This window comes from Pocillopora verrucosa, chromosome 3 (assembly GCF_036669915.1).
Source record: "Pocillopora verrucosa isolate sample1 chromosome 3, ASM3666991v2, whole genome shotgun sequence".
Lineage (NCBI taxonomy): Eukaryota > Metazoa > Cnidaria > Anthozoa > Scleractinia > Pocilloporidae > Pocillopora > Pocillopora verrucosa.
In genome coordinates, this window is record NC_089314.1 from 13748432 (window position 1) to 13776121 (window position 27690).

At 36.7% G+C, this 27690-nt stretch overlaps 1 protein-coding gene across 1 annotated transcript; it reads left to right on the plus strand.

The window, feature by feature from the left end:
• The first annotated feature begins 1241 nt into the window (after positions 1-1241).
• On the plus strand, positions 1242-27425 carry LOC131771988 (uncharacterized). The gene is made up of 33 exons (XM_059087894.2): positions 1242-1309; positions 3850-3936; positions 4762-4815; positions 5058-5288; positions 5900-6053; positions 6464-6636; positions 7099-7329; positions 8082-8238; positions 8967-9139; positions 9701-9925; positions 10421-10532; positions 10877-10951; positions 11240-11311; positions 11631-11702; positions 12005-12076; positions 12520-12591; positions 13078-13149; positions 13828-13899; positions 14496-14567; positions 15010-15081; positions 15555-15626; positions 16157-16228; positions 16909-16980; positions 17736-17807; positions 18320-18391; positions 18837-18911; positions 19417-19491; positions 21290-21361; positions 21698-21891; positions 22438-22563; positions 23979-25529; positions 26039-26438; positions 26687-27425. Exons 2-33 carry the CDS (start codon positions 3858-3860, stop codon positions 26745-26747), a joined length of 5154 nt encoding a protein of 1717 aa, XP_058943877.2. The 5' UTR covers positions 1242-1309; positions 3850-3857; the 3' UTR covers positions 26748-27425.
• Positions 27426-27690: the final 265 nt, after the last annotated feature.

Consider the following 27690-nt stretch of genomic DNA (forward strand, 5'->3'; position numbering starts at 1 on the left):
GACCTCCAAAAGCTTGAATCAGAAATCCCCTTTATTGCTCGCTGGTCTAGAAGAGGAAATTTCGTGAATCATGTTTCAATTTTTTTGTTGTCAACCGTTAAGAGATTCATCCACCATGCTGACATTGGGGCTTCAAAAATCCCTTCAGTTGTAGCATCAGTGAGCTCACTCGCATAGTTGCCATTTTTAAACCTTAAGCTAGCAGAACTTCTTCCCTTCCCGCTCGATAAGAGTTAGTCAAAGATATTGATGCGACGGTAAAAAACGGGGAAAAAAACGGAAAAAATTAACACAAATGTTTTACGTAGCTTTTTCTCCCGGTCTGTGATTTAAATTATCTAAACCTCAAACTCTCCCTTTTTTCATGGCTTTGGCAATAAATCAGAAGGGAACATGACTTTGTACGCAAATTTTCGATACGGAACTTAAACTCGGCTTGTTAAAGATATTTGCACACCATATGTTTAAGATTGGGAAAAAAAGCGTTCAACGATAAACACCGGACACCGTATGAAATCAAGTCCAATATAAAAATGCTGCATTTAAATCGATCGCATGGCGCCATGACACTGCCATATAGTAAGCATGCAAATTGTCTTACCTCGTTGAGAAACTTTAAGAACTTAAAGAAAACAGATGAAAATGTTACTTGGTCCTGAAAAATTTGTCTGGCTAAGGGATCAATAGTAAATTACTCTACGTTTCAAATTGACCCAAGAAAATTTCATACAGCTTTAGCCTTTGTTATTTTTATACTTTTCAAAGAAGCTCTCCAAAAAGTTAAACGCCTAGTAGTTTCATCCACAAGAAATCCACGTCTATTAGTGGAGTTAGTTGTAAAGTATTTCCGTAAGCATCCGAAGATATGAATGTATTCAAGCGATTAAAGTTCTGAGTATTTATCTTAACCCCTAGCAGTGTACCTTATGACTGCGGCCTTTTACGCTCATTTGGGAATTAACTTAGTTGCTCTGGGAAAAGGAAGCATACAAATTCCACGTATATTATTTACTTTTATCATTTAGTAGCGACAGGGAGATGAGGTAGACACGAGTCTTCCTTAAAGACATATATTTCAAACATAACGGTGAGAGAGTCATTGATATGACCCCATGGGATAACCATGCGCCAAAACGTCGGAAAACTGCCATTTCCAACATAGAAAAGCTGCGTTTTACCGAATGTGTCCCAATGAATCAACGTTTAAAATTCAATATATTGAGGGGCATTCATGAACGTGAGCTGAAACAACCTGCCCAGGATTTTCGTAGTTGAAAACGAGATTTTCACACAGAAAAACACATACAAGGTAAGATTTCTGACCTAAATGTGGGTAATTGCGCTTGTGGCCGGGTTGCTGATAAAAAAATGATTCTTCATGCCGACACAATGTGAGGCAAATAATAAAAGGGGAAATTAATTATTTACATCTGCGAATTTAGGAAGATAGAGTTCATACAATCCTGTATATCAATTTATTTTTCACCGCGTAACTAAATGTAAGAAACAACTTCTTAAATAAGTCGAACAGAAATTCACTTGACTTAAAGGCTCTCTACGAAAGGAAAGTTATTATTTGACTCCAGCTACTCGAGTTAGATTTGGTATGGACTAGATCAATTGCCATTTCATGTTAGTCGTAGAAAAGCCTTCCGGCTTGACAGATAGTGTCAATAACGAAAAAGCTTCTTTATTCAAGAATTTTCTTCCCTCTGCAGATCTCGTAAAAGATCATCTTCCAAAAAGAAATACATCAGCTTTTAATTTACAAATATAACCAAACATCATTCTATCTTTCTATTGGTGAGGTGCGTAAGACGTTTCATACTGAATCTACTGTTTTTGTAAACAAAGATTTCTGTATTTGCCTATTTTAGGCCTTATTGATGTGGCATTTTTTGCAATCTATAGAGAGTTCTTGTTTCTTAACTTAGAACGTGATTCTATGAATGAAACATGTTTTTAAAACAAAAAGTGGGTTGCCCCCTAATTTGGTATTGATATAAATAATGTTTAACGTTGATCAAAGAAAGCCGATGGTAAGTTTGAGAGGAACGGCGAGAAAGGGCAGACTTATGATCAGTTCCAAGGTATCTGTTGTTTTAGGACTATGAAAGAGCGGCTGAAAATGATTTCAAGGTACCTTTTGCAGATTTGTTTGAACAAAGATATAAAAATTAAAAGGATGTCATCTTCCAGATCAGAACTAAGCTTAATGTTATGCGCCCTTGGCGCTATCAGCAACGTGCCCATGGTATGAAACATGTTTTTCTTGTCCCAACTCTATTATGAGTAAGAAAAAATTATCCTGATATGCACGCTGAGAGAGTTTTGCGGAAAGGGGAATTCTCTTCTTTCACTTATGAATCTAACTAAATTTTTTTTTATTATGATCAAACTCTTAACGCTGTCTCAAATCTGGTGAATCATACTAGATTTGAATTGCTTTTTTGCTAAGACATAACTTACGCCGTGACGCTATCACATGCCTTGCCCGTAAAATGTCCTGCTGCGATGAGGCAATTTTAAAAGCCGCCTCTCAAACGTTGTGCAGAAGTGTGGTTGTACATAAAAATATAAAATTACCTAAAGGTTTAAGTTTTAATTTGTTTTTATAATCATCAAACTCTTAACTCTGTCTGAAGTCTGGTGGATTATACTAGATTTGAATCACTTTTTTGCCGAGACAAAAGGGGAATTCTCTTCTTTCACTTATGAATCTAACTTAATTTGTTTTTATTATGATCAAACTCTTAACGCTGTCTCAAATCTGGTGGATCATACTAGATTTGAATTGCTTTTTTGCTGAGACATAACTTACGCCGTGACGCTACCACATGCCTTGCCCGTAAAATGTCCTGCTGCGACGAGGCAATTTTAAAAGCCACCTCTCAAAAGTTTTGTAGAAGTGTGGTTGTACAAAAAAAAATTTTAAATTATCTTAAGGTTTAAGGAAGTAAATAACAACATCATAAAGCTGCGGACTTAAAAATTTTTGCCAGATCAAGCCCACAGAAAAAAAAATGTTATTAAGGTGAGGTTTCTTAAGAATAACTGACGTGTAAAAATGGAGGGCAATTCGTCCAAGCATTCTGCGTTTATCTACATGACAGGATATCGATTGTTTAGCTTTGTTAAGCTTTAGAAGTTTAAGCTCCACATTAAAAGTGAAGTTTTTGATGAGATAGACCATAATCAAGACTGGACGAAGGTGAGAATGCGTTGGGAGTTACACTTCGCTCGGGAATATACATGTAGCTTTACCATGTGTAAAAACACAATATTATCCTTGCTTACTCGTGGCATTACCAAACGAATTGAAAAATGAAAAATCCATGGAGACTTTTTGCAAAAATGAGAGTCCCTCAATCTCTCTCTATCCACTTTTTAAAAACATTTATTATAACGTTGTATTCCTGTATTTGCTTTAGAAGCTATGACGTAATTTTTTAATTCACAGCATTTGGAAAGAGCAAAATTGCAACGTATTTCAACTTTTAGTCACAGTTACGATTGTTATATAAAGTTCCCTGTCGATTTCTTTCTATCCATCTATTCAATGATCCACTTCCAGTAAATTCACTTTAATCAATCCATCCTTCTATCCATTTATCCATTCATCCACCCTTTTTTTCTATACACCATCTATTTATTTATACATCCGATATATTCATGAATCCTTTCGCTCCTCTATCTATTCGTTAATTTATTTTTCTTTTCTTGTCCTTCTTACTGCATTTCTTCTTTTTCTCTTTTTTTCCTTTTAGCCGTCTATACGACGGGTACACTTAAGAAAAGTTGGCTGATTTAAGCGTTTATCTTACTTGAATTTCCTTTTTTTGTCAACAGATAAGAACATGCTTCCTCTTATTCCATACTCGCTTCTTTTCATTTGCGTGTTAACCTGGAATAATTACGCTGGTTCTTCAATTACAGGTGTGCCTGTTTTTCTGCGTTACTTTTTCGATATCGATGGCATTTTTCGTTACCAAGAGAAAAATTGATAAGGCTATAGAATATCAGGGGAAGTCCAACGCGAAAGAAGATTCTCCATATTTGAAATTTTGACAACCCACAAAGGCGAAAACTTCCTCCATTTTCACGTGAGCGTCAAACTATCCCTGCGGAACCACAGAGTATGACGCAAGAGGATTAGCTACAAGTAGCGAACAAAGTTGCGACCCTCTAAAATCACATTTCTAAAAATCTCCCTTTGAGTCGTTTTCTATAAGTTGAGATAAAAGCAAATGTTCCCCCAAAATATTCAAAGTAACAAAATGAACTTTCGAACACACGATCATCTCGGACTTTTAGCGTCGTCTAGTTTCATTTTTTTCTCATGTTCCTCAAAATTCGTTCCGCGTGTTAACCTGCACACATTATCTAGCTGTATGTGGTGAAAATTAAAGAGCTTTTTTAAAACGAAACTACCCCAAAATGTTTTCGAGAGAATTTGTCCCTAAGAATTTGTCTCTAAGGTGACGCCGAAAAAATGCATAAAGATAATATAACCTGAGTGTTCGTAACATCAAACGCACCGATAAGAGGAAGATTATACGTCACATCAAACAAATTCACCCACAAAATATCCATGGGGTAAATATAAGGCCAGCAATTAATAGCTCTTAGGTGAATACTGACTCCGAAAACAATATCAAACGTAAAAAGAAGGATTATTCACGTTTTCTTCTTTTTTTTTTCCTTTTTTCTTTGAAAGGAATCCAAATACTGTACTATCTATAAATACTTCTTTTCCTTCAGATCCTACAGGTGTCACAGCGCCTCCAGATCCTAAAACTACCATAACTATTCCAGGTAACACATCTTTTGCAGAGGCCCCATGGAGGATACTGAGCCTAATTTACATATTACAAATACATAAATCGTTTTCTATCTACCTTTTTTTGAGGGCAAAGCAGGCCATTCATGTATCTGTGAATGTTAACAAGTGCATTCGCTCTATGTTCTTCAGCACTGCTTCTTTTAACTTCAAGGCAATGTTATGATCTACCATTACTGAGTTGGTGGCATAGTGTCATGAATTTATTCCATTCCAGCTCCACCAAAAATATTGATGCCAGCAGTTGTGCGAGCCTTTGCAGGCGACAAAGTGACATGTTCAGTGACGGGGAGTGTTCCTATACAAACAGCGATACTGAAAAACTCAATAGTATTGGTAAACACAACGAGCATAGCAACTATTGAGCTCCATGAGGAAGGAAACTACAACTGTGTTGCCACAAGCAAGTATGGAACTGATGAGCAGATGTTCTCTGTGATACTTTTAGGTAGGTTTCAAACAGATGACGAAAACCCTTCACCTCACATCACTTTAGATATGAGACTGCCCTAGAAAGAAAATAACCTAAATTACATTTGGCGTTTCAAAAACCTTCAATTACAGTCAAAAGTAAAGTCTTGGCAAGTGTCGTACCCATCTCATGTTCAAAGCCATATAACATTCAAAGCAAAATAATTAAATTATTTCCAAAACCGCGGTCACTCCAAAAAATGTAAGCCCCATGTTTTTTACAGCAAGGTTACAGAACATTTCTCGTTTTTTTTTTTTTTGTTTTTTGTCTGGTATTTTTATTATTCAGCAAAGGCAAGTGTCCAGCACTGAAAGTTTTTATGTTCTACAACTGCTGAATTTCTTCCTGGTTGTGTTATTTTTCCTTGTTTTATATCTTTCGATACCTCGACCGGTAATAAGAATATTCTACAAAAACACAGTTCAAACTTAACTGCTCCATGTCCAGCGTGGCTGTGGTACATAACACGGAAAAGTTGCTGATAGTAATGTTTACATTTCTTTTTTTTTTCTTCTTCAAGTATCGTAAGCAGCCTATTGAACATATCTAACGCATTTATGTTTTATTTTCTTTTAATATGTATATAGATTGTGGTTCTTTGAAAAATAACTCACTGCAGAGTCCTGGATATCCAAATGAGTATCAAAGTAATCTGGATTGTATATGGCAGGTTACCATTCCTCACGGCATGGCTATGCGGATTCATTTCTATCATTTTGAGTTGGAGGGCGATCTATGTCGGTATGTAACAAAGCTAAAAGAGCTATTCTCTCTTTAATTGTAGACTACTTCGCACAATTGTGTTTCAGCTCAGCATTCATTCATCATTACTAGAGTTGTGCCCACTATACAATCTAATCGCAGGTGCTTAAAGAAGCATAACCTGTGGTGGACCGACACACGGTTCTGACGTCACAACCAGATTTCCTCGTCCTCATTCGATATCAACGTCTTTTGAGATATGGAGTCTCATACACGCTAAGCGACTTACTTTGAGAATTCTCCGTTTCGAAGTGATGGCCATAGGATGCAAAAAAAGAACAAAAACAAAACATGCGCAATCATGCCTGTTAATCAGTCTTTACAGATAAGTTGTAAAATTTAAGGTTACTTCATTAATGTGAATACCTTAAGGTTTCTCTATTTCACAGGTATGACTATGTGGAAATTTCCAACGAGAATAATATAAATTTTGGAAAATACTGTGGAACGCAGACTGGAAAAACAATTGAAATAACTGGAGAATACGCCGTGATAAAATTCCATTCAGACTCAGCAGATCAGGAGAAAGGATTTTCCTTGTTCTTCACTGCTGTTTTACCAAGTACGTGCCATTGGCATTTATCTTTTATAGCTCAAATGGCAAAAATATCTATTATAACTCGTTAATATGACTACCTGAACTTTGGAGCGTGCTAACTAATAAATGTAATAATAATAATAATAATAATAAATAACAAACGATGCTGGATATCCTGCATGTCAAGGACGTGAGAGTAATCAAAGAGTTCAGCAGTTCAAATGTACTCCTTTGTTTATAAGATTCTACACACGCTCTCATAGGTCGATAGGTGTTTGGATGAGTGTGTGTAAAAACAGATGTAACCTCATGCCTGCCCTGGCTGAGTTTGGTATATCCCCACCTTTTCATGTTTCTCACTTTGTATATCTCCAAAAACAAATTACTTAGGTACTATGCTGTTACACTATTTTTCCAATATACCCCAGGTTTTGGACTTAGCTTAATGTTCTGCACTAAAAGACTCTAACTAATTTTCACTGAAAGGTCCTCCTGTCATATCGATGCCTGTTGTGGAGCGTGCCTTCGTGAGCGAAGAAATGACATGTTCAGCGACAGGAAGTCCTCCTATACACACAGCAATATTAAAGGACTCAACAGTATTGGTAAATACTACAAACTTAGCCACGGTTCGCTTCCGTGAAGAAGGGAACTATTCCTGTGTGGCCACCAGCAAGTATGGGACTGATGTGCAGGAGATAGTAGTGATACTTCCAGGTGAGCCTGAAGCCAATAATCACGATCACTAGTTCATATTCATTTAGGTAATACAGAAACTAGTATAGAGCACCAAGTTTTCTTACTTGCACTTTACTGGCGTTTAGTTTACGACAGTGCTTACAGCAACTTTTGCTAAAATTAATAGATAAACCCTATATACACCCTTCATTTCGTCCTATCTGACTGTTTTGATATTTTCTTAAACCTTTCTTACCCCGCCCCCCTCGAAACAATGATGCATTTTCGTTATTTAACCTGCCGCTGGAGATAAAATATTGCTTAAGGGTATAATAAAGTGTATGAATTTTATTAGCTCTCATAGAGTCAAACGACTCTCAAAAGAGGTCAATTTTTAAAAACATTTTGTTTCAGCTACTTGAAAAGTGATTCAAAATGAATTCGATAACTTAAGTTAATTAATTACTGTACCTAAAAAAAAACCAACATCATACCGCAAACTGAATAATAGAGGGATAAATATCAATATGATATTCAGAAAGAAACAATAACTTCAAAATATAATATTTGAAGAAGGAAAAAATGGTAAAACTTTCCGAGTTTATGCCGAGATTAGGGAGCTTCCAAACAAATTTCATATTTTATATGACGGAAAAGCAGTTGTTGATAGCCGATGTTTTCATATCTCTTGGTTATTTATAGTTGTCTTTTCCCAGTATCTACCTTAGTTCGTTTAAGTATATTGAGTAGAACTTGAAACGCATTTTAAGCGATAACTATCGTTCCTATAGGTTGTGGTTCCTTGAGAAACAACTCACTACAGAGTCCTGAATATCCAAATTCGTACCCAAGGAATATGGATTGTTTATATCAGGTTATCATTCCTCAAAGCATGACGATGAAAATTTATTTCGAAGATTTTGCACTAGAGGAAGCGTCCTTATGCAGGTATTAAAGGTTTCAACACGTCTAGTACCCTAGTATAGTGCCAGTTATTGAATGCTTAGAGCTCCCCTCCCCCCCACCCCCGGTATCTATACCTTTATCAGAGGACCACCTTGCCGTCAACTCCAAAATTTAAAACAACGGCTAGGATAAGAAAAACAACCTTCAACGTTCTTCTACATCTCCCGCCGAATATTCTTTAGTCTTCGTCTATTTCTATTTTTTCAGCTTCAAATAATTTTAACAATAAGGATACGACACCAGTGACGGTGAAAACGGCAACGACAGCGGGAACGACAAAGACTACCAAAAACGAAAATGACGAAGGTAACGGCATCTGCAAAGATAAAAAAAACGATAGCGACAACGAAGACGAAAATGAAAATGATGACGACGACAAAAACAACAGCAAAGATGTCAACGTTAACGAGAACAAGGACAATGATAATTACAACGTCCATGACAACAATAACGATATTCACCATGCTGTCGGTGACTGTAATGATGACGAGAATAAACATATCAATGATTGTGATTATGATGTTGATGACAATGATGGAGACAATAACTCGAAGGGTTTATTTTACAAGGGCTAATGCAATGATTTTATGATTACGAAAAATATTTTAAGTTATATATATTAAACTATATAATTGCTGTTATTAAAATTCAAAAGGAAAACTGTAAAAACTATTGGAAAAAGGTACCTTAGGAGCGTCTTTATTTTGCAGAGATGACTTTGTAGAAATTTCCAATCAGAATAACTTCACATTTGGTAAATACTGTGGAATACAGACTGGAAGAACAGTTGAAGTATCTGGAGACTACGCGATAATAACATTCCACTCTGACCTATATGGTCAGACAAGAGGATTTTCCCTGCTGTTTACGGCTGTGTTACCTAGTGTGTACACTAAGTGTTTATCTTTCAATGTTCCGATAAAAAATATGTATATTCCTCAAACCGATTCCTTGAAACTTTATCCTATAGGTTATTTTGTTCGCGTGATTTATACATCGAGCTTCAAAAAAATTATGCATGCAATGGCACATTAAATGATATTCACGGGTTATTTATTACACAAGGATATCACAAGTAAAACTTATTAATTGTGCTCTCAAAGTTCTCAATTGACACCAATTTCATTGTTTTAAGGTCAGCCCGTGTACAGGTATTTATTTCGGGAGGAAGTTTTAAGTAGGATGAACTGATATTAAACAGAGGTAGATTTAGGTACCGTCAAACAAAAATGCGGAAGGACGATAACGTTAACCTACGACCCAAAGAATATACTTCATAGTAAGATGAGCATTATAGATGCAAATTTTATCAAAACTTGACGCCCAAAGAATGCTTTGGCAGGTAATAACCCAGTCGTTTCATTTCCCCATGTGACTTACTCTTGTGTTCAACAGGATGCTTCATTGTTACTTGTAATATTTCTTCATTATGCATTTCTTGAAGGTCCTCCAAGCATATCGATGCCAGTTCTTGTGCGAGCCTTTCCAGGCAATGAGGTGATGTGTTTAGTGACGGGAAGTCCACCTATACACACAGTGATTCTAAACGACTCGATTCTACTTGTGAACACAACAAACACAGCATCTTTTAAGTTCCTTAAGGAAGGAAACTACTCTTGTTTGGCGACCAACAAGTATGGATCTGTCTTTAGAGTCTTCACTGTTCTAGGTAAGTCTCTGACTAAAGGCCGTTGATCACCTCAAAGACACCAATGAAGCAAATAAACCTAAAGGGAAATTAAACAACTTAGTTCTTAGGTTGATCCATTCTATCCAAGTATGGAGGTACGTCCTGGAGTTCTCAATCAGTTAACTTGATCCTTCAGTCCTGGTTTGGGGCCAGTTTGCTTCGAATCACTTAAAGATTTACTCATTTCAATTTTTAGATAAGAGGGAGAATGCAAAATGTCAGTTTTGATAAATGACTACTAAATGAATATTTTCTTAAACCATGAAGTAAGTAGATTTTAACTTTCCATTAGGCCGGCTGAAGTAACAAAATCGCCGGTTGGGAATTAAAATTTTTGCATTTTCGAGGAAGATAGCTTTTTCAATAATTTAATCTTCTTGTTATTGTTGCGATTACCACGTTTCTTTTTCTCTTTTTCACTTGGCTTTTTTAAGATGTCGTTCTTGCTTTAAATTTTTAATAATTTCTTTTAAGATTGCAGACCCACCTGTTCTTTCGGATTAAGATTTTATGGCTGGACTCTTTCCTGTACCAACGCAACACCTTCGTATCTTATGGACTGCCTTCCGGAGAGAACTGAAAACCTGTAACTTTGTTTTATGAGATTTCTTACACAACTGATCAACATTGCTTTCCTTACAATTTTATATCTTGGCTATTCTGTTTCTCTTTTTTTTTTTTTTGCTTTTTTTGCTGTAGATGTGTTTTTGATAGTGGGCGTGCATCCCTCTAAGAATCCTAGTTCGTTGTCCATGTTGGTGCAATTGGTGCGAAATATTACACAAATCATCCTATCTGCCCTACGGAAATATGGATACCTTTGGAAAAGGAAAATGATTACATGGCCTTCCGGGTGATATATACTTTTAATGTTACAAAATTCCCTTTTATAACCAATTCTCTTTGTTTTGTGACTTTAATTTTCAATAGGAATTTATCTTCAAACGCAATCAAATTTCTTCCAGTTGGATTGTTTGCTGCTGCAGCGATCGGGCTGAAGGACCTGTAAGTGCAATTTGACACACCTAAACTCGCCAAATTTTACTCAGTGAATTGCTATCTCTTTATGCCGCGATTTAATCCTAATATTGAATACAATGATGGTGTTTATCACTTAAATATCCTGTCATTTACAAAAACAAGGTGAAGCTACAGTATAAATACGAGTCATAAGATCTGAATAGGTTTAAGAAAAATCAAGTAAAAAAAAATAAAAATGCAACAAGGAGTAAAAACGGCCAAACGTGACAAACGAAGCCTTTTATCTTGCTAACTTAAATTTTACGTTTACAGAGATTTGTCTTCAAATGCGATCACCTCTCTACCAGAGAAAGTGTTTGCCAAGCTAAACAGCCTTCGCAATCTGTACGTATTATGAAAAATGCCAATTTTACCTTGTTAAATATTCTCTTTAAACAATTATTGAGAAGCAATTTTAAAAGTAGATAATAAGAAACAATAAATGAATATTTTAAGCTATTCCGTTTTGTTTGAATATATTGGAGACTTTGTTTACTTTTGCCACTATTCATTTAATTTCGTTTCATTTCATTAAACATTTTTTTACCTTTGGAATAGTAACAATGTTAAAACTTTTTCCTGTTTTTTCTGTGTTCTTCTACAATTTTCCCATAAAGTTAAGCTACATTTGTTTTCCTTGGGTAACAATTCGATTTTTCCGCAGGTTTTTATCTTCAAACGCCATTACCTTTCTCCCTAGAGAATTGTTTGCCAATCTGACAAGGTTGAGGCATCTGTAAGGAAAAGTTGATATACCTTAGCTTACTCTACAATATGTTCAATGCATAATGTAATACAGCACCACTTTTGTTCTACGAAATGTCTGGATTGAGCGGTAGTGTCAATTATTTCAATATATTGTAGTTTAATTAAACAGTGTCAAGCGAAAGCACTAAGCATGGCACCTAGATATACTTTAGTGTATGGATTTGACAACTTTACCAAAAAGACGACCAGAAAGAACAGGGAATGGAGCATAAATGATAGAAATAGACAAAAGTACATTTAAATCCTACTAATCTGGATATTATTTTACAGAGATTTGTCTTCAAATGCTATTACTTTCCTACCGGAAACAGTATTTGCCAACCTAAACAGCCTTCATACTCTGTGTGTATCATAACTATTTTTTCCATCACAATTTTGAACGTCTCAAACATTTTGAATCATTGTCTAGTTTCGATACTAAACTATAAATGGGTGGAAAAAGTCTTGACACGCTTTTCTACTTTTTGAATTTTTTCCTACTTATTTCATTTATCTCCCCTTCTTCCCATTTCAATGTGGCCTTGTTTTTACAAAGTTGTCAAAGTTGGGAAAGGGAGGACTTTCAAGTAACTTATTAGAGATGAATTACAACATTTCGGTTTATTGTGTAGGGTGTTGTAGTTGTTTACCACTCAATAAAATGTACAAAGTTATCGACAAACTGGGTATTTTTTTAATGCCAACCGATTAAACGCTTTGCTATTATTGTGTGTCCTTTTACAAAATCCCCTTCATGGCAAAGCTTTATCTTATTTAATTGGCTAAGACATTAATTTTTTTCACAGGAGTTTATCTTCAAACAGTATCGCTTCTCTTCCTGACGGATTATTTTCCGACCTAACCTTCCTAGAGAACCTGTATGTCAAATTTGGTAGACCTTAGCTTCCCCTGAAAAATGTTTTGTGCATACAATTAGACATTCCACCTTTACCCAATGCGAAGTTTCGTTCATGCGACTACTAGTTCAAAATTTCTGAATTGGGTGAAATGTTGTTATTCGTTATCCAACATAATATCATCTGCTGCTATTCACTCGACCTCCGTCCTTTTGCTCTCCCACACAATGTGTTTTCTGTTCTTTAGGGCGCACAAGATTCTTGAAGCTTAATCATAGTGCTCTTCAGTTTTTTGCGTAATTCTTTGTGCTATTATTCGCTTAGGCTACCGGCAATCATGCTGAGTATTTTTTTTTATTATTTCCTGGTATATCAATAGTCTATAAGATTGGAATGCTGACATATTCATATGCCTTGCTATCATTTTCGAATTCTTCGTCCTATCATCAAATACCGATGGTATAAGAAATTATTTTTGTCTTGCTAAGTTAATAAAAATCTCCTCAGGGATTTATCATCAAACACTTTCACCATTCTTCCAGAAGGACTGTTTGCTAAATTGACCCGACTGAAGACACTGTAAGTGAAATTAAGTATATCTTAACTTATCTCATGAAGCACAATTGGCTTACCCAATTACATGTTCCCTTCATACCATTCTATGATCAAAATTTCGGAGCTGGATGAAACGATTTTTTTTATATTTTTCTGATATAATGTAGCCTCATCAAGTAATGTCGAGCGAAAAAAATGCACAGAATATACCACCGGAACACCTTATGATGTTCCTGGATAGCAGCTTTACAACAAATTGGAAATGTTAACCGAAATATATGGGGGCGAACATAAAGAACCGAACTTTAAATCTCGCATTGATTGATAAGATGTTACTTTAAAAGGGATTTGTCTTTTTACGCCATTGCATCCCTACAGAATTAAGTGTTAGCCAAACTAACGAGCCTTAAGGATCTGGGCATACTATGAAAAACCTTGATTTTACCCTATGAAAAATGTACTTCTCACTAGTGTTACGAATTTATATAATAACTTTGTAGTTTGAACAATTCGATTTTATTTCAATATGTTGAATGCTTTGTTCTCTGGTAAATTTATTTTCCGGCGTTCCATTTTATTTGATGATAATATCAAATCTTTCCAGTAATTTCTGTGTTCTATCATGCCAGTAAGATTACCTTTTAAGAAAGGATATCTTGTCATCCTGACTTACCTGATTGTTGTTGTTGTTGTTGTTTACAGGCATTTATCTTCAAACCTGATCAATTCTCTGTCAGAAGAAATTTTTCGCGAGCCGAACTCGCTAAAATACCTGTACGCCTTTTTAGAAATACATCAGCTTACCCTATAAAAAGTTCATTTCTTACGAAGATACATACCACCTTTACTCAGTACAATGTTTTTTCACGCAACAAATTGATTTTTTTATTCGGACTTAATGAAAAGATGGCTTAAACCGAAACGGCAAATGCTTAATTGACTAAAATAGACATCACAATTTCGCAGAATGTCTCGTAGTTCATCTCCTAGCAGGCTTCAGTGTCTTCAACTCGCAACTTCGTGAGTAAAAATTTCAACTGCCACAGGAGTTGCTAACCTCAGCGCACCCCACATTTGTTCACAATTACGCGATCTCATAGCGCGATTTGGTCAACTATCATAACTATCAAGAGCCGTTTGAACGTAAACATGATAGGGAATGAAAGTTTAGACTATCATCGATGATCCTCAATTTAGCTGTGTCAAATATTTTTATGATACTTGATTATTTTGCCAGCGTTTCGAATCATTAAATAACTCGTTTCCTATGAAATGGCTAAAACTTCAAACGATTCTCTTTTCTATCATAACATCCACATATCATGAAGCATCACTTGTTATCTTAGTTCAATGAGTTGATTTATCCACAGGGATCTATCTTCAAACACCATCGCCTTTCTTCCAGAAGGACTATTTACCAAGTTGACCATGTTGCGACACCTGTGAGTGGAAATTGATGTACCTTAGCTTACCCCATTTAATGTTTTTTAAATACGAAGTCTCCTACCAGCTGACAAGGAAATAATTTGTTACTGCGTCAATCTAGTTTTGATCCTGAGATGAATCTAGTGATGAATTTATTTTACCGTCCGTGACGAGCCAAACTCGCTGAGCTAGTGGCGTTATTTTGCACAGGTATTTGACTTGAAAAAACATTTACCAACTGAAAAATCCTTTAGTCTCAGTGCCTATTATGGAAAATATGAACTTGACTTCATGAAGCATTTTGTTTTCTTATGATAATGATCTTATACTGAGTGTCTGATTTCAAAAATAAATCCATAACATTAAGAATGATAAATTTGTAACAAATAACTTTTCTGTCGTTTTCTGGGTTGTATCATGAAATTCCCAAAATCATAAAGCATTACTTATCTTTCACAGATATTTGTCTTCAAACGCTATCACCTTTATTCCTGAGGGAATCTTTTCCAAGCAGACCGAGCTGTTTTTACTGTTCGTAAAATTTGATATAGCTTAGCTCTCCTGTCCGTTGATTGATCACATACCAACACTGCCCAAAGAAATGTCCCCCTCATATCGCCAATTGCGTAACTAGGTGTAATGATGGTATTTATTTTCCCTTTATTACGTCATTACATCAATCGGAGCACGACACTATAATCCACTGCAATGCTCCACATTGACAGGTTTAGAAAAACCCAATAAGGGGAAACGGGAATCAGAGTTAATGACCCAATACGCTTCAACAGATTTTGACTCTCGTTACCTTAAATCTTACTTCAAAGGCTTTCTGTCTCAAACGCTATTTCTTATCTACACAAAACATTTTGCCAACTGAACCTATTCTCTTCCGTATGATACTTCCGTAACTTCATGATTATAGTAGAATAGATCTCCTTTGATAAATTCCCTATATTATAGAGCAGTGTACTTCTTTTGCATAGGTAGTCGATTTTTTTCCTCAGGGAGTTATCTTCAAACGCCATCACCTCCCTTCAAGAGGGATTGTTTGAAAGACAAACCAAGCTGAATCACCTGTATGTGAGATTTGTTATACCTTAACTTACCTTTTAAAATCTATGCAGTTTTACATTTAAACTAGGGCTCTTGCCTCTTCTTTTCACTAGTTTTGTTCTTTCCAGCTTCCTATTTGTTTACCTTACATGCTTTGCCATTAATATTTGTTTTCATTTTATTCCCCATATCACACTTTCATTAGACTGGAATACCTAAAGTGACACTGGTTATCCGTTGGCTGTGTTAATTATAATGATTGTCTTGTTTTCCATGATGTTATTACTTCCATCGAGTATCACCAGTCATCTTCAAGCAATAACGTTCGTCTACGGTCGTCATGACTAAGTGGTCGCATTAGCTTCAGTCCCTTCGCTCACGAAGGAAAAAAGGCGACTGCGTACAGGCAACTCTTCATGTGATACTTAATCATAAAGTCGGAACTGGAACTAATTTTGCTTCTTATAACTCCAGTATCACAGAGAGAGAATTCACAAGGAATATGACCATTATACACTTTTTCTGATAGCTTGATTACTTGATTTTTCTTCAGATATTTATCCTCAAACGGTATCACCTCTCTTCCAGAAGGACTGTTTACCAAGATGATCAGGCTGCAAGAACTGTGCGTGATACTCTCCATAATGTTCTGCGCATAAAATGAAACACTCCAACTTTACTCTATGAAATGTTCCCATGGAACGAAATGTTAATTCCACTTGCGTAACCGGATGTTATAGATACCTCTTACTATCCTTCTTCATAGTATTTCACAAAGTTTCGGCGACGATGAAATCATCTAGTTCTCGACTGGGGTTATCTTCGTCGTGCTCGTCTTTCTCTATTTGTTCTTTTTCTTCGTTTGCGTGCTCTTCCTCAAAATGTTTTCAATTTTTTCCTCAACATTTTGGCGATCAAAAAAAACTATTGAAGTTAGGGGGCCGTACAATGAAACACGGCCCGCTAAATTGGCCAAACATAGCGCACTTACTCACTGAGATATAATAATGGTATAGTAACTCCAATATAACTAAATTAACGCCATCAAGGTCAAGAGGACACATAAACTATGACACTGTTGTAGATTATATGTTAAACCACTTAGATAGGTGTACAACAACTTCGATTTTACTTCAAAAGCTAGATATCTGTAAACGTTATTTCTAATCTACCACAAAAAAATATTTGCCAACTGAGCCTATCTTTTCCTATGTCCTACTTAAAAATCTTCATCTACCTCGTTCTACCCTATAATTTTTTTTTGTGCTTTACTTGTTTTTCGTCGAGTTACTTAATTCTTCACAGGTATTTGTCAAAAAACGCTATCACCTCTCTTCCACAACGACTGTTCATCAAGTTGACCAGGCTGTATGACCTGTATGTAAAATGTATTACGCCCTGGTTAATCCTACACAATGTTCTATACGTGCTGAGACGAGAACCAACTTTACCCCACGAAACACTCTTTTCGGAGCCCTATTTAATATCAGTGGCGAAATTATCTTAACATGTGCCAATGGTATTACGGTATAATTTAACCGACACAAAGTACACAACAATCATACAAACTCAACTACTTAATAACACAACTGTAATATTCTAATCATGGGGCGATTCCTAGAGGCGGTACAGTATTTATCCCTCACAAACTAATTTAGTCTATATCTTAACTCACCACTGACACAAACTCACAGTTTTCTCCAAAGTTCCATAGAATGAACAAACTTCCACAGTAGTTCTCTCCCAGTATAGCTTTCCAAGCAGTCGGTCACTCCTGACGATAACAACTACTAGTGCTACACGACTAAGTCCTTAGATACATTTACATAGTGATGTAGAACATGCCGAGAGCTTACAACTCAACAAATTTCATCAAATACATTTCAGCATGAATAAGCATTCTAGAAATTTATCTTTACCGATATTATTCACGACTGGTTTTTATCATCCCACCACTACTTCATTCTAAAAAGTAGGGTAAAATAATGCGCAAAATATGACACCATAATATATTGTGGCATTCCGGTTGGACTTGTTTATAACAATGCAAATACAGAAATCAAATCTGTTTCTACACCCATAAAATATGAAGCATTATTTTCTATTCAGTCACGTTATTTCTTTTTCCACAGGGATTTATCTGATAATGCCATCACCTCTCTTCCAGAGGGCCTTTTTGCCACGCTAATCAGTTTGCGGTTCCTGTAAGTAAACTTCGATACACCTCAGTTTTCCGTACTAAATTGTTTGTGCACTATGAAACATATCTAGTTTACTCAATCCAATCTTCTCTGCGCACCAATATTTCGTTTTTGTATTGAAACTAGAAGGCTGACATAAGTTAAGCGAACGCTGGGTCATAACAGTGAAATACTGTAAAGGATTGGGTTGGCTTTCTTTGGATTATTTTTGTTTTCCAATATCTTAAATAAAGGTTGTGATCGAAGACAGTTGCAACCGAAAATAAGATTATACTTTTTTCGTTTGAGGAAAAAATCGTCTCTAGAAAGGAGTATCCTCAGAAAAAATCTGATACTGACAGCGCTTGAGAATCAATGCATGTCTACATTATATGTTTCTCTCAGTTCTTAACAATGTCAAACGCATCACTTTCAGAACCTTACTACTTTTTGTGATATAAAACAATTTTCCAATTCCTCCACGTTTTTTAATTTTTACTGTCACTTGTTGACCATACTCTTGTTGATACGGCTAGATTCCTCAATAGAAACAACCTACAACGTATTCCTCCACGAGCCTTCTATGCTTTGGAATTCATAAGTGTAATGTAAGTGTACACCAATACGCTAATTCTTTCAAAAATAATTACCGTCAGGAATTAGTGCAGCCCTCTCATGTCTTCATACTCGACAGCTTCTGTTGTCCAGTATGTTTCTAAGTTATTTTCGTGTCGGGGAGGATGCGCAGAGGCAAATTTTGGAGTCGCACGTAGGAAGTTAAGGTCCATTGTTATTGGTCTTCATAAAAATTTCACGTAACTCACACACCTCTGTTATCTTGAATATACGATTACCTTAGGCAATATCAAATGTTTTTTTTATCCTGTCTTCATTAAATCATTCATCAAGTGCATTATCATTACTCTCATTAGTGAGTATGGTGACGTTGATTACCACAACACAACGATAACGACGATCGATGTATATTATGGCGATGAAGATAGCAGTAATGACGATGAAAATAACATCAATCTTTTTATCGTTTACGTTTAGAGCACTATCCGATAATCCCATACAGGCAATTGGGTCGGAGGCATTTCGTTTCCGCAGCCCCCTTACCACTCGATTGTAAGTTATCTTAATCATAAGTTCTTGTATTCCTCACCGAGAAAAAAAACCTCTCCTCAATTAATTTCAAACATCAGATTTTCAAATTAACCCTCGGAAGCTTGTTTTACCTTTGGTGTGAAATAATCCACAACAGTTTTGGTTTATGCATAACAGTTACGTTCATGGAGCCGTGGCGCATCATCTTCCATTTCGAGATGTTTTTGTCAAACTACTCTTTCACGGCTTTTCTGATATATTTGGAAATTTTTGTTTAGCTATTATGGATATCTGTTTTATACTGAGAAATGTCACGCTTCTCCCTTCTTGTGCCATAGGTTTATGTCCACAAATTTTTGAGCAATTAACAGTTTAGCTGACATTATAGCTGAGTGAACAAAAATCGTATTTATTAATTATCACAAATCCACAAATACTCCTCTTACACCGCTAAATGTAGCATTTTTAGCTTACATGACCTTGTACAGGTCCTGTTGTTTCTAAACTAATAGCTGTGTTTTAACAGATTTCTTTTGCGAACAAACGTGAAAACATTTAATTCAGGATCCTTTGTGAATCTCAGCGTCCACGGTTTTAAACTGTAAAGTATCCAACGAGTGTTTAATGAAGATTAACCCTATTAATATGAACTCAGGGAACCTCTTATGCTCCTCTTCTGGAAAGTTGTTGGCGCATCATTAGCTTCGTGTCAATCCCATCTTCCTCATCGGGATCGATCTCATTATCCGCATCAGTCATAATGCCACTAATATGATATGATAATTCGCAAGTGGAAATACCATATGGGTGCAGTTGAATGAGTTGATTTTGTAACTGTTTATTTTACGGTAGCACCTGCGCACGGTAAATCCGTCTTTTGCTGAAGGCAATTCTATATTAGGACATACTATGCGTAAATGTCTCATCGTAACGGATAATCTCTAACGATCAGACAGATCTCCACCGTAGGAATTTTCAGTTAAGTCTGCAGTGGACCATAAACGTTTTCCTGCAAGCATTCCTTCACTCATGAGCCACAATGTTTCCATACCCTTAGACATAAGTCACTTAAAGTGCCTATGACACGAAATTTATTTTTGCATTTTCTGGTTTATAGCTGGATTTAAAATTAAAAATAATCGACCTTACGCCTTGCGAGTTCTCCTTGACCATTTTTTTTTCGCATTGAAAGTACGATTTGACGGCCAAATACTGTCCCCATTAAAAGCGCAGCCAAAAAGATCATGTTACATAGTTGTGACGTAGAAAACTGTAAAGACATGTCGGCAACTATGGTGGAGAAAGGAGAAATCTAGAAGAAAGGACGAACGTATTACATGGACGGAGGACCAAATGATGTTAACTTAAAGAATAGTACACATATACCAGGTATTTCTATACATTACATTCCAAAGGATGTACCTACACGGCCAAATGGACGCGTTCCGATCGTCGAGATCGAGGAGATTTTACTCTTCACTGTTGTCGGTCTTATGCTCCGTACCGACTCCGAAGACGCTTGTTACGAACACATACCATTAGTGAAATCAGGGGAAGATAACCAAAGAATTCAGCTAAAAAATGTTGATTGAGGGGCTTTTTCCCACGTCGTACACGATTGTTCAACATTCGTTTCGGCTGATATTTCGCAGGCGAAGAATGATGAGCTTCTCATTGCTGTTTATTTCACGCACTCGAGATGTACTCATACTCCTTGTCTTTCCACATGACTACATTTGTGCATTTCTTATTGTATGAAAATCCTACCAATTGTAGTTTCCGTGGTATTTCAATAACCGAAATGCATCATCTGTAATGGTGACTGTAAACTCAATCGTTTTCCGTTCGGTTTGGCCGACTCGTCGATCGCGACGATACCCTCTGCCTCTGCCGATGACTTCTCGGTGAAAAACCATTGTGCCTCGTTATGCAGATGATTCTTTCGTCAAAAGTTAGCTTTTGGTTTACCGAGGAAATTTCTCTACAGCAACGAAATTCTAGAGAACTGACCGAGGGAAACCTTCGCCGCACATAGTATGAAGGAATAAAACTTTATGGCAACAGAAACGAACACAGCTACCCATTAGTAACATAGATTTTGCCATAGAAAAAAAAACATAAACGCAACAAACTAAATGTTCAGTAACGGGAATTTTTCGCCTAAGCTTGACCTGAACACCGCAGGCGAGAAACTGTCTTTGTCAGTCTTAGTCGAAATCTTCGTTTGATGCACGCGGTTCTAAGCTAAACATTTTGGCAAAAAAATTGTGTCATAAGTACTTTAACATTTATAGTCAACAAATTTTTATACACACTTTCCCCTGACGCCTTTTTTTTTTCCTTTTCAATTAAAACAGCAAGCGTGAATACTTGTACTATTGTTTGTGCTTCTGTTTCAGCAATTTGTGGGGACAAACTCCTCGGAAAATAGCATACTACTATAACAACGAGACCATGCTAGAAATATATCTGTCAGTATCATATTTTCAGTGATCAAGAACATAAAGCTAGCAGCCGTCGGTATGAGCTTTCACGTAACGAACGCTCAGATGACGTCAGGTTATTTTGATAGACTACCTATAGACCACTTATTTCCCAAATGGTTCTTGGATCACCCAGAAAAATTTATTGTCTTCTTAAAATTTAGTTTAAAAGCCAGGTTTTTTGTGCACTTCACCAACAATTACATTAAACACGAATAACTGTTTCTTGCGTTATAGGTAAGGCAACACTAACCTGATATACAAGTAACTCTTGACTGCATTTAGTGCCCAGTAACCAACTTCGTTGTTCAATTTTATTCCAAGGAATCCCAGCGAATCACACATAGCAGTTCTCGAAGTCACTTCTAGTTATTTTGGCTTCATTCGCTTACAAAAAGCTTTGTCAGGGATGGGTTTTACACATACCATCAATCACTCTAGCCGCCAAAGTCTATTTCGACTGTGTCCACTAGGAACGTTTTCAGCGGGATATGGGAAGTGTTTTCCATGTCCTCCAGGTATGTGATCGTCTGATTAACATTGAATTTTTTTTTTTTTTCGATGGACACAGCTCTAAGACGCCCTATTGAATTCATAAACCACCATTAGCGAACGTTACATAAACTCCAATAGCAAATAGTAGGCACGGAGCCTTTCGAGTCAGTACAACCCCAGTCATCGGAGAAAACACGGAAGCAGTCAACTAGACCAAATATTTTCAAATCATAACTCAACAAAAGTCTCCCAATGAACTGGTACGCAGTAGCCACTCTCCGAAAGTACAAAATTAGATTGTATTGCTTACCACAGAGTCCTGACAATCCGTTAGTTATGAAACATGGAATAATCCTTTTTCGATTCAAATATACGTTTTATTTTATATTAGTACTTTGGTATTACAATTGTTTAAGGGGTAATCATATCATTTTTAATGTGCAGCAGTCTTCAAGCTTGCAAGTTCTTACTTTCACACAATTATTTGTCATTTTAGTAATAACTTTAACTTTACTGTCCCTACTTTCCTTTGCCTCGGCTTTCCATCCTTTGCATCAAATGAATTTCAGGTGGATTTTACTCCGACACTCTTGGTTACGTTGCGGAAAGCTGCAAGAAGTGTCCAAATGGATCTTACGTTCCATTCGACAATACACCTGGAAAATCAATTCGGGATTGCAAAGCGTGTCCCTTAGGTAAGTAACAACACTGTTGGCACCTAACTTTTATCAAAGCTTGTCCGTCCATAACTCACCTCAAAAGTGGCTCTCGATAAGTCAAATACGTGACTAGTGGCTATGAATTGGTGAGATGAGATTAGAGATAGTAACTCTGTGAAGACCACCCCTCGTGGACTCAGAGTTTGGTTTGTGACGAAACTGAGGGATTTTATCAGGTCTACATAACTCTTAAAATCACAAGTAAAGGGCAAACAAACGCTTTACCTTGACAAAGCTGTCGGTCTTCATTAACACGTGTAACAACAGCAATAGAGTTCTTCCATCTCGTACACTTGATTAGCTTTTACTGTTTGCACACCAAATCGAAAGAAGTTTACATGACGGAAGATTTGATCCAGAGTGTGTTCAACTCTCTGCGCACAACCAAGCGCGAATGAATTGTATTTTTCACTCTCTGCATTAAACTTGAACTTGAACGCCTCCAGCTTAAACCCTAAGACCTGTCAAATACTCTGTTGATCTGCAGGTTCAGGGTCGTAGGTAGGTTCCGTTTGAAACCCTTTGGAACCGTTTGAGTTTCTCTTCGTGATTTTTTGTTCACGTATTTGCCTGGTGATGTATGGCCATAGCCTGGAGTTATGTTGGAAGAGTTACATGAAACCCAAAATGAATACTTATAAGACACGACCCCCTTGTCTACGGAGTGATTCGCAGTTAAAAAGTGCTGGAAATTCATATCTAAGGGATATGAATGTATTTTCAAATTCTCGAGATAAGATTTCGATGGTGAAGACGTTCATTTTACATTTCTTTCTTATGGCCTCCACAACTTTGCAGCTACTAAACCGGATCCCTACATTTGAGTGTTTGATCGTAAATCTGACACATTTAGTTATATATCTCGTTTGGCCAAGGGAAATCGCATATAAGGAATGCTCTGAAAGGAAATTGATTTACCAATGAGAAAAATCTGTTTGAAGTTAATAAATTTTAAAATTAAATCAGGAACTTTGTTTTTCGTATTGCAACCAAATGTACTATAGAAAAAAATAACTGAAGTTATTTTATAAGGAAAAATTTTCATATTGCTACGGGTTAATACAAAACATTAAGTTCAAGAATCGATAAGCCTTGAAACGATGCATTTGATGTATATGACTAGCACCTTTTTATGTTAACAAACATGTGTTAAAATAAACTCTTCAAGTTATATAACCATAAATTTATTCTGAGAGCGTCTCGTACCGCCCGCTGTGCTAAGGCTTTCTAAACGTACGGATGTCAGCAGTAAGCAAGAAAGAAATGGAAAAATTTCTTACATCTAACCCATTGTACTGGTCGTGAGGCAGTTATAGCACTGTTCCGAAGAAATTTGAAAATAAGGCCAAATCTGAATTGAACAATACTGACGCCTTTGTAAATTTTAACAGGAACTGGTACTGACTTTTTTGCTGGATATCGCGCTTGTCCGTGTTTGAAAGAGTTTTATCGGACAAATCGATTCGCTGAGTGTCGCAAATGTGGCAACGGAGGACTGATATGCCAAGATGACTATGCGTCCTTAAAATCCGGATTTTGGTGGCAGTGGCGAAACGAGACATTAAAAAATCACTACCAGAATTTCATACAAAATCTCTTGGCGCCTTCTCCAAGGCTGGATAACTTTTCCGTGCAATATCCGTATGCTATCCCCACACCTTACAGGTGCCAAGAAGAGGAATCTTGCGAAGGAGGCTTGGACTCGCCATGTGGAAAAGGGTATGAAGGTCCACTTTGTGCCGTTTGTAGTTCAGGATATCACAAGCGACTGCAGTCCTGTACAAAATGTCCCTCTAAGGCGTGGATTGCAGCACAATTGTCGATTATCCTGGTACTTTCATTTCTGCTTCTTGCTTTTCTGATGTGGAAGAGAACAACCAAATTGGAAAAGGACCAAGGTCACCATCTCATAAATGTGTTTTTTTCAAGGCTCAAAATACTTATTGGTTTTTATCAGGTCACTCACGGCCTATTAGAAGTGTTCTCGTTCATTGATTGGCCAGACTCATTGCAAGCGGTCGCCACATACTCTGGAATATTTCAATTGAATTTGCTTCAGATCGCACCGGTTCAGTGTCTATTTTCAGGGTTACAAGTGAATGCCTTTGGAGAATTGCTTGTGTTATTAACACTGAATTTGACTGTCACCATTGCCTTGGGGACAAGTTACGTTATCTATAAGACAATCATCATGAAGAATCATAGTCTACAAGACGAGGAAAAGTCGACAAAAATCTCCCAAACAAAACAGCTTGTTTACAAAAATCTGTTTTTCTTTTTGTATGTGACATATCTGAGTACCCTTTCTAAAACAGCCAGTGTTATTCCATTTGCCTGCCGAAAACTCTGCAGAGATGACAGGGAGGAGATGTGTAGAGAATACGCTAAATCGGATTACAGCATCCAGTGCCAAGGATCAATATACAACTATTGGCTGATCCTGGCATACGTTTCGGCCGCCTACATCTTTTCCTTGCCTGCTGCTTCATTTATTATACTTTGGAGGCAACGAAGAGTGATGCCATCCAACACAGAAAGTAATAAGGATTCTGACACGGAAGTGATTGAGGGGTTGACGTTTCTTTTTCAAAACTATAAGCCCACCTCGTGGTACTGGGAACTAGTCGAAATGTCTCGTAAAGCTGTTCTTACGTCTGGCCTTATCCTCGTGGGAGAAGAGCGCAGGTCCTATATTGGTTTAGCGTGGGTCGTGGCTGGTATGTATGGAATGCTTTTCTCCTGGATGAAACCCATACAACTCGCTTCTGAAAACAGACTCATGTCGACATCCCTTGCTGTCACTGTTGTAAACTTGGGAATTGGTGCGGTGGGCAAAATCCCAGCAGAGAATACATCAGCTTTAACAGATAAACATAAGGACGAAATGGTGATCAAGATATTGATACTTTGTGCAAATACAATGGTGATTGCCCAAATGTTTGGTAAGAGAGCTGTGAGTTAAACAATTTATTTTCGCTGCTTCATGTGAAGAACCCGATGACAAAAATTTAAACTAATGCAATTCGGACTTTAAACAAGCTATAGACTTCTTTCATAATGACGAGCACTATCGTTATTCTTCGGTGTGCATCCTAACAAGCCTTTTTGGCCTCACGTACGAGGGACAATTTTCAATTTTTCAACATTTCATCAAGGTTAGGCGGCATTTTACATGTTAATTAAAAATAAACAGAAGGGCATTTAGGCCACCATTTACGAAAGAGGTCTTCTTGCCTATTTAATAACTATTACCAATACTGACGCCATGTAGATATTAGGAATTCAAATTGGAGAGAAGCCTTTTTACTTATTCAAACGAGGAGATAAAGGGGTAAAGGAAAAAAAATTGTTCAATCATACATGCAGTGAAATATCTTCTCTACTTAAGGGTCACCACCTCAATTAAAAAAATTTCTTTTGCGATATTTTTTTTATTTTTCCCATACCTCAGTTCAGTACTTGATGTTTTTCTACGAGTTCTTCAAGAGGTGGTGTAAAAACCCACAATGGTCATTTTCTTGTTGTCTGGCTTTACTCATTCCTTTAAATGACTTGCAAGGAGAAATCCAAGAAATGGCCGGTAGTAACTTGATGAAGACCCAGCTTGACTCTGGAATGTTGGAAAAACCGTCCATTGCTGACTCTGCGCAAGACAGTGAAGCTTTAGCCCTTGGCCTCTGTCAAGATAATGTGGAAATCAAAAATGAAATCAGTATGGAATTTCACAAGCGAGAGGAAGAAGTCATCAAAGAAAACCACAACCACAACCATCAATGGACGCAAACTGTAGTCTCGTCTTTCGCTTTGAGGGCAGTGCATGGATGGATAAGGAGCACATTTCCAATAGAAAAGTAAGTCCTGCACCAACTTAAACCTTAAACCTTTAAAACAAAGAGACACCGGTACATGAAAATCCCCTTTTTAGATAAATTTACGTACCGCTTGAAGACCCACCCAATCCATTTAATTTTAGCGAAGCTGGCGTAAGCGATATAAAACTAACAAAAGATCTTTTATGTTGCTAAAGTTTCTCACGATGCAATAAAACTTAATAATAAAACCTTGTTTGAAAGTCCCGTTGAACCCTTCATTTTTCTAGGCATATGTACCGCGAATCTCGGAAGCTTACCACTGAAGTAGAATGTAAAGTATCAGCTTAGCTGAAGACATGTGTGACTGATTAGGCAGAGAGTATGGCAACGGCAAACCAAAAGGAAGACATGAAGAATAAAGCAGAGAGTAATGCATCAGCAAAGCAGAAGGGACGGAAGAAGAATAAAGTACAAATCTTTATCCTATAAATCAATGAGCTGACTGTGCGTTATCGCATAAATCACGAAACAAGTTTAAAATGGGTGTTAAATCCCGACTTATATTCAGATAATTAAGTAGTTGTAGTCAAGATTATCCTGTTGACTAATAATATCATGGATACGCATCGAGCAAAGATCCCAATTCGACTTCAGCATAGTAAATACTAAATCATTTATACAATAAAATGCAATACGGCCTATCGTAAAATGCAATACATTGATCACAGAATTTAGTCTATTTAAATGTCAGGAGTTTTATGAATATTGCTATTTAGTAACTGACACATGTCAGCCTCGCTAATCCAATTCTGTTACAATAATCATAGAAACTCTGCAGCACACTTTATTACGGTCATGAAGACGGTAATTAGCCGATCAAAAGTTTTGTAACTATCAAGCATGGAAGAATTAACGTTAAGTCCTTTTCCTTTTTTGTATTCAAAGATAGAGTAAGGGAGTCGGTATATACACGTTGCTTAGCAGTTATTGAGCATGAAAACTACGCAACCTTGATAACCATGTTTAGGCCAGAGAAATTATCTTTACTACATGTTAGCGTGAAGTAACTAAATTAATTAGTAAATAAAAGACGTGTTGCTTTGTCCCAACGACGCCTCTTGAATCTTTCTGCCATGTTACACAAAACTCTGGCTAAGCTTTTTCACATTCCTGTTTGGTTTTATTGGGAATAAAATCAAGGGGCTGGTTGTTCAAAGCCAACAACAATCTATGATTGAAAATTAAAGTTAGTTTTCACATTCTAAAACTAACATCGTGTTCGGCTTATCTC

What these genes read in the sequence shown, in the direction of transcription:
- LOC131771988 (XM_059087894.2), top strand. Translation starts at nt 3,858, where the DNA reads ATGCTTCCTCTTATTCCATACTCGCTTCTTTTCATTTGCGTGTTAACC. An exon ending in CTAAACAGCCTTCGCAATCT is followed by an intron (nt 11,312 to 11,630) that starts GTACGTATTATG and finishes ATTTTTCCGCAG; the next exon opens with GTTTTTATCTTCAAACGCCA. An exon ending in CTAAACAGCCTTCATACTCT is followed by an intron (nt 12,077 to 12,519) that starts GTGTGTATCATA and finishes TTTTTTTCACAG; the next exon opens with GAGTTTATCTTCAAACAGTA.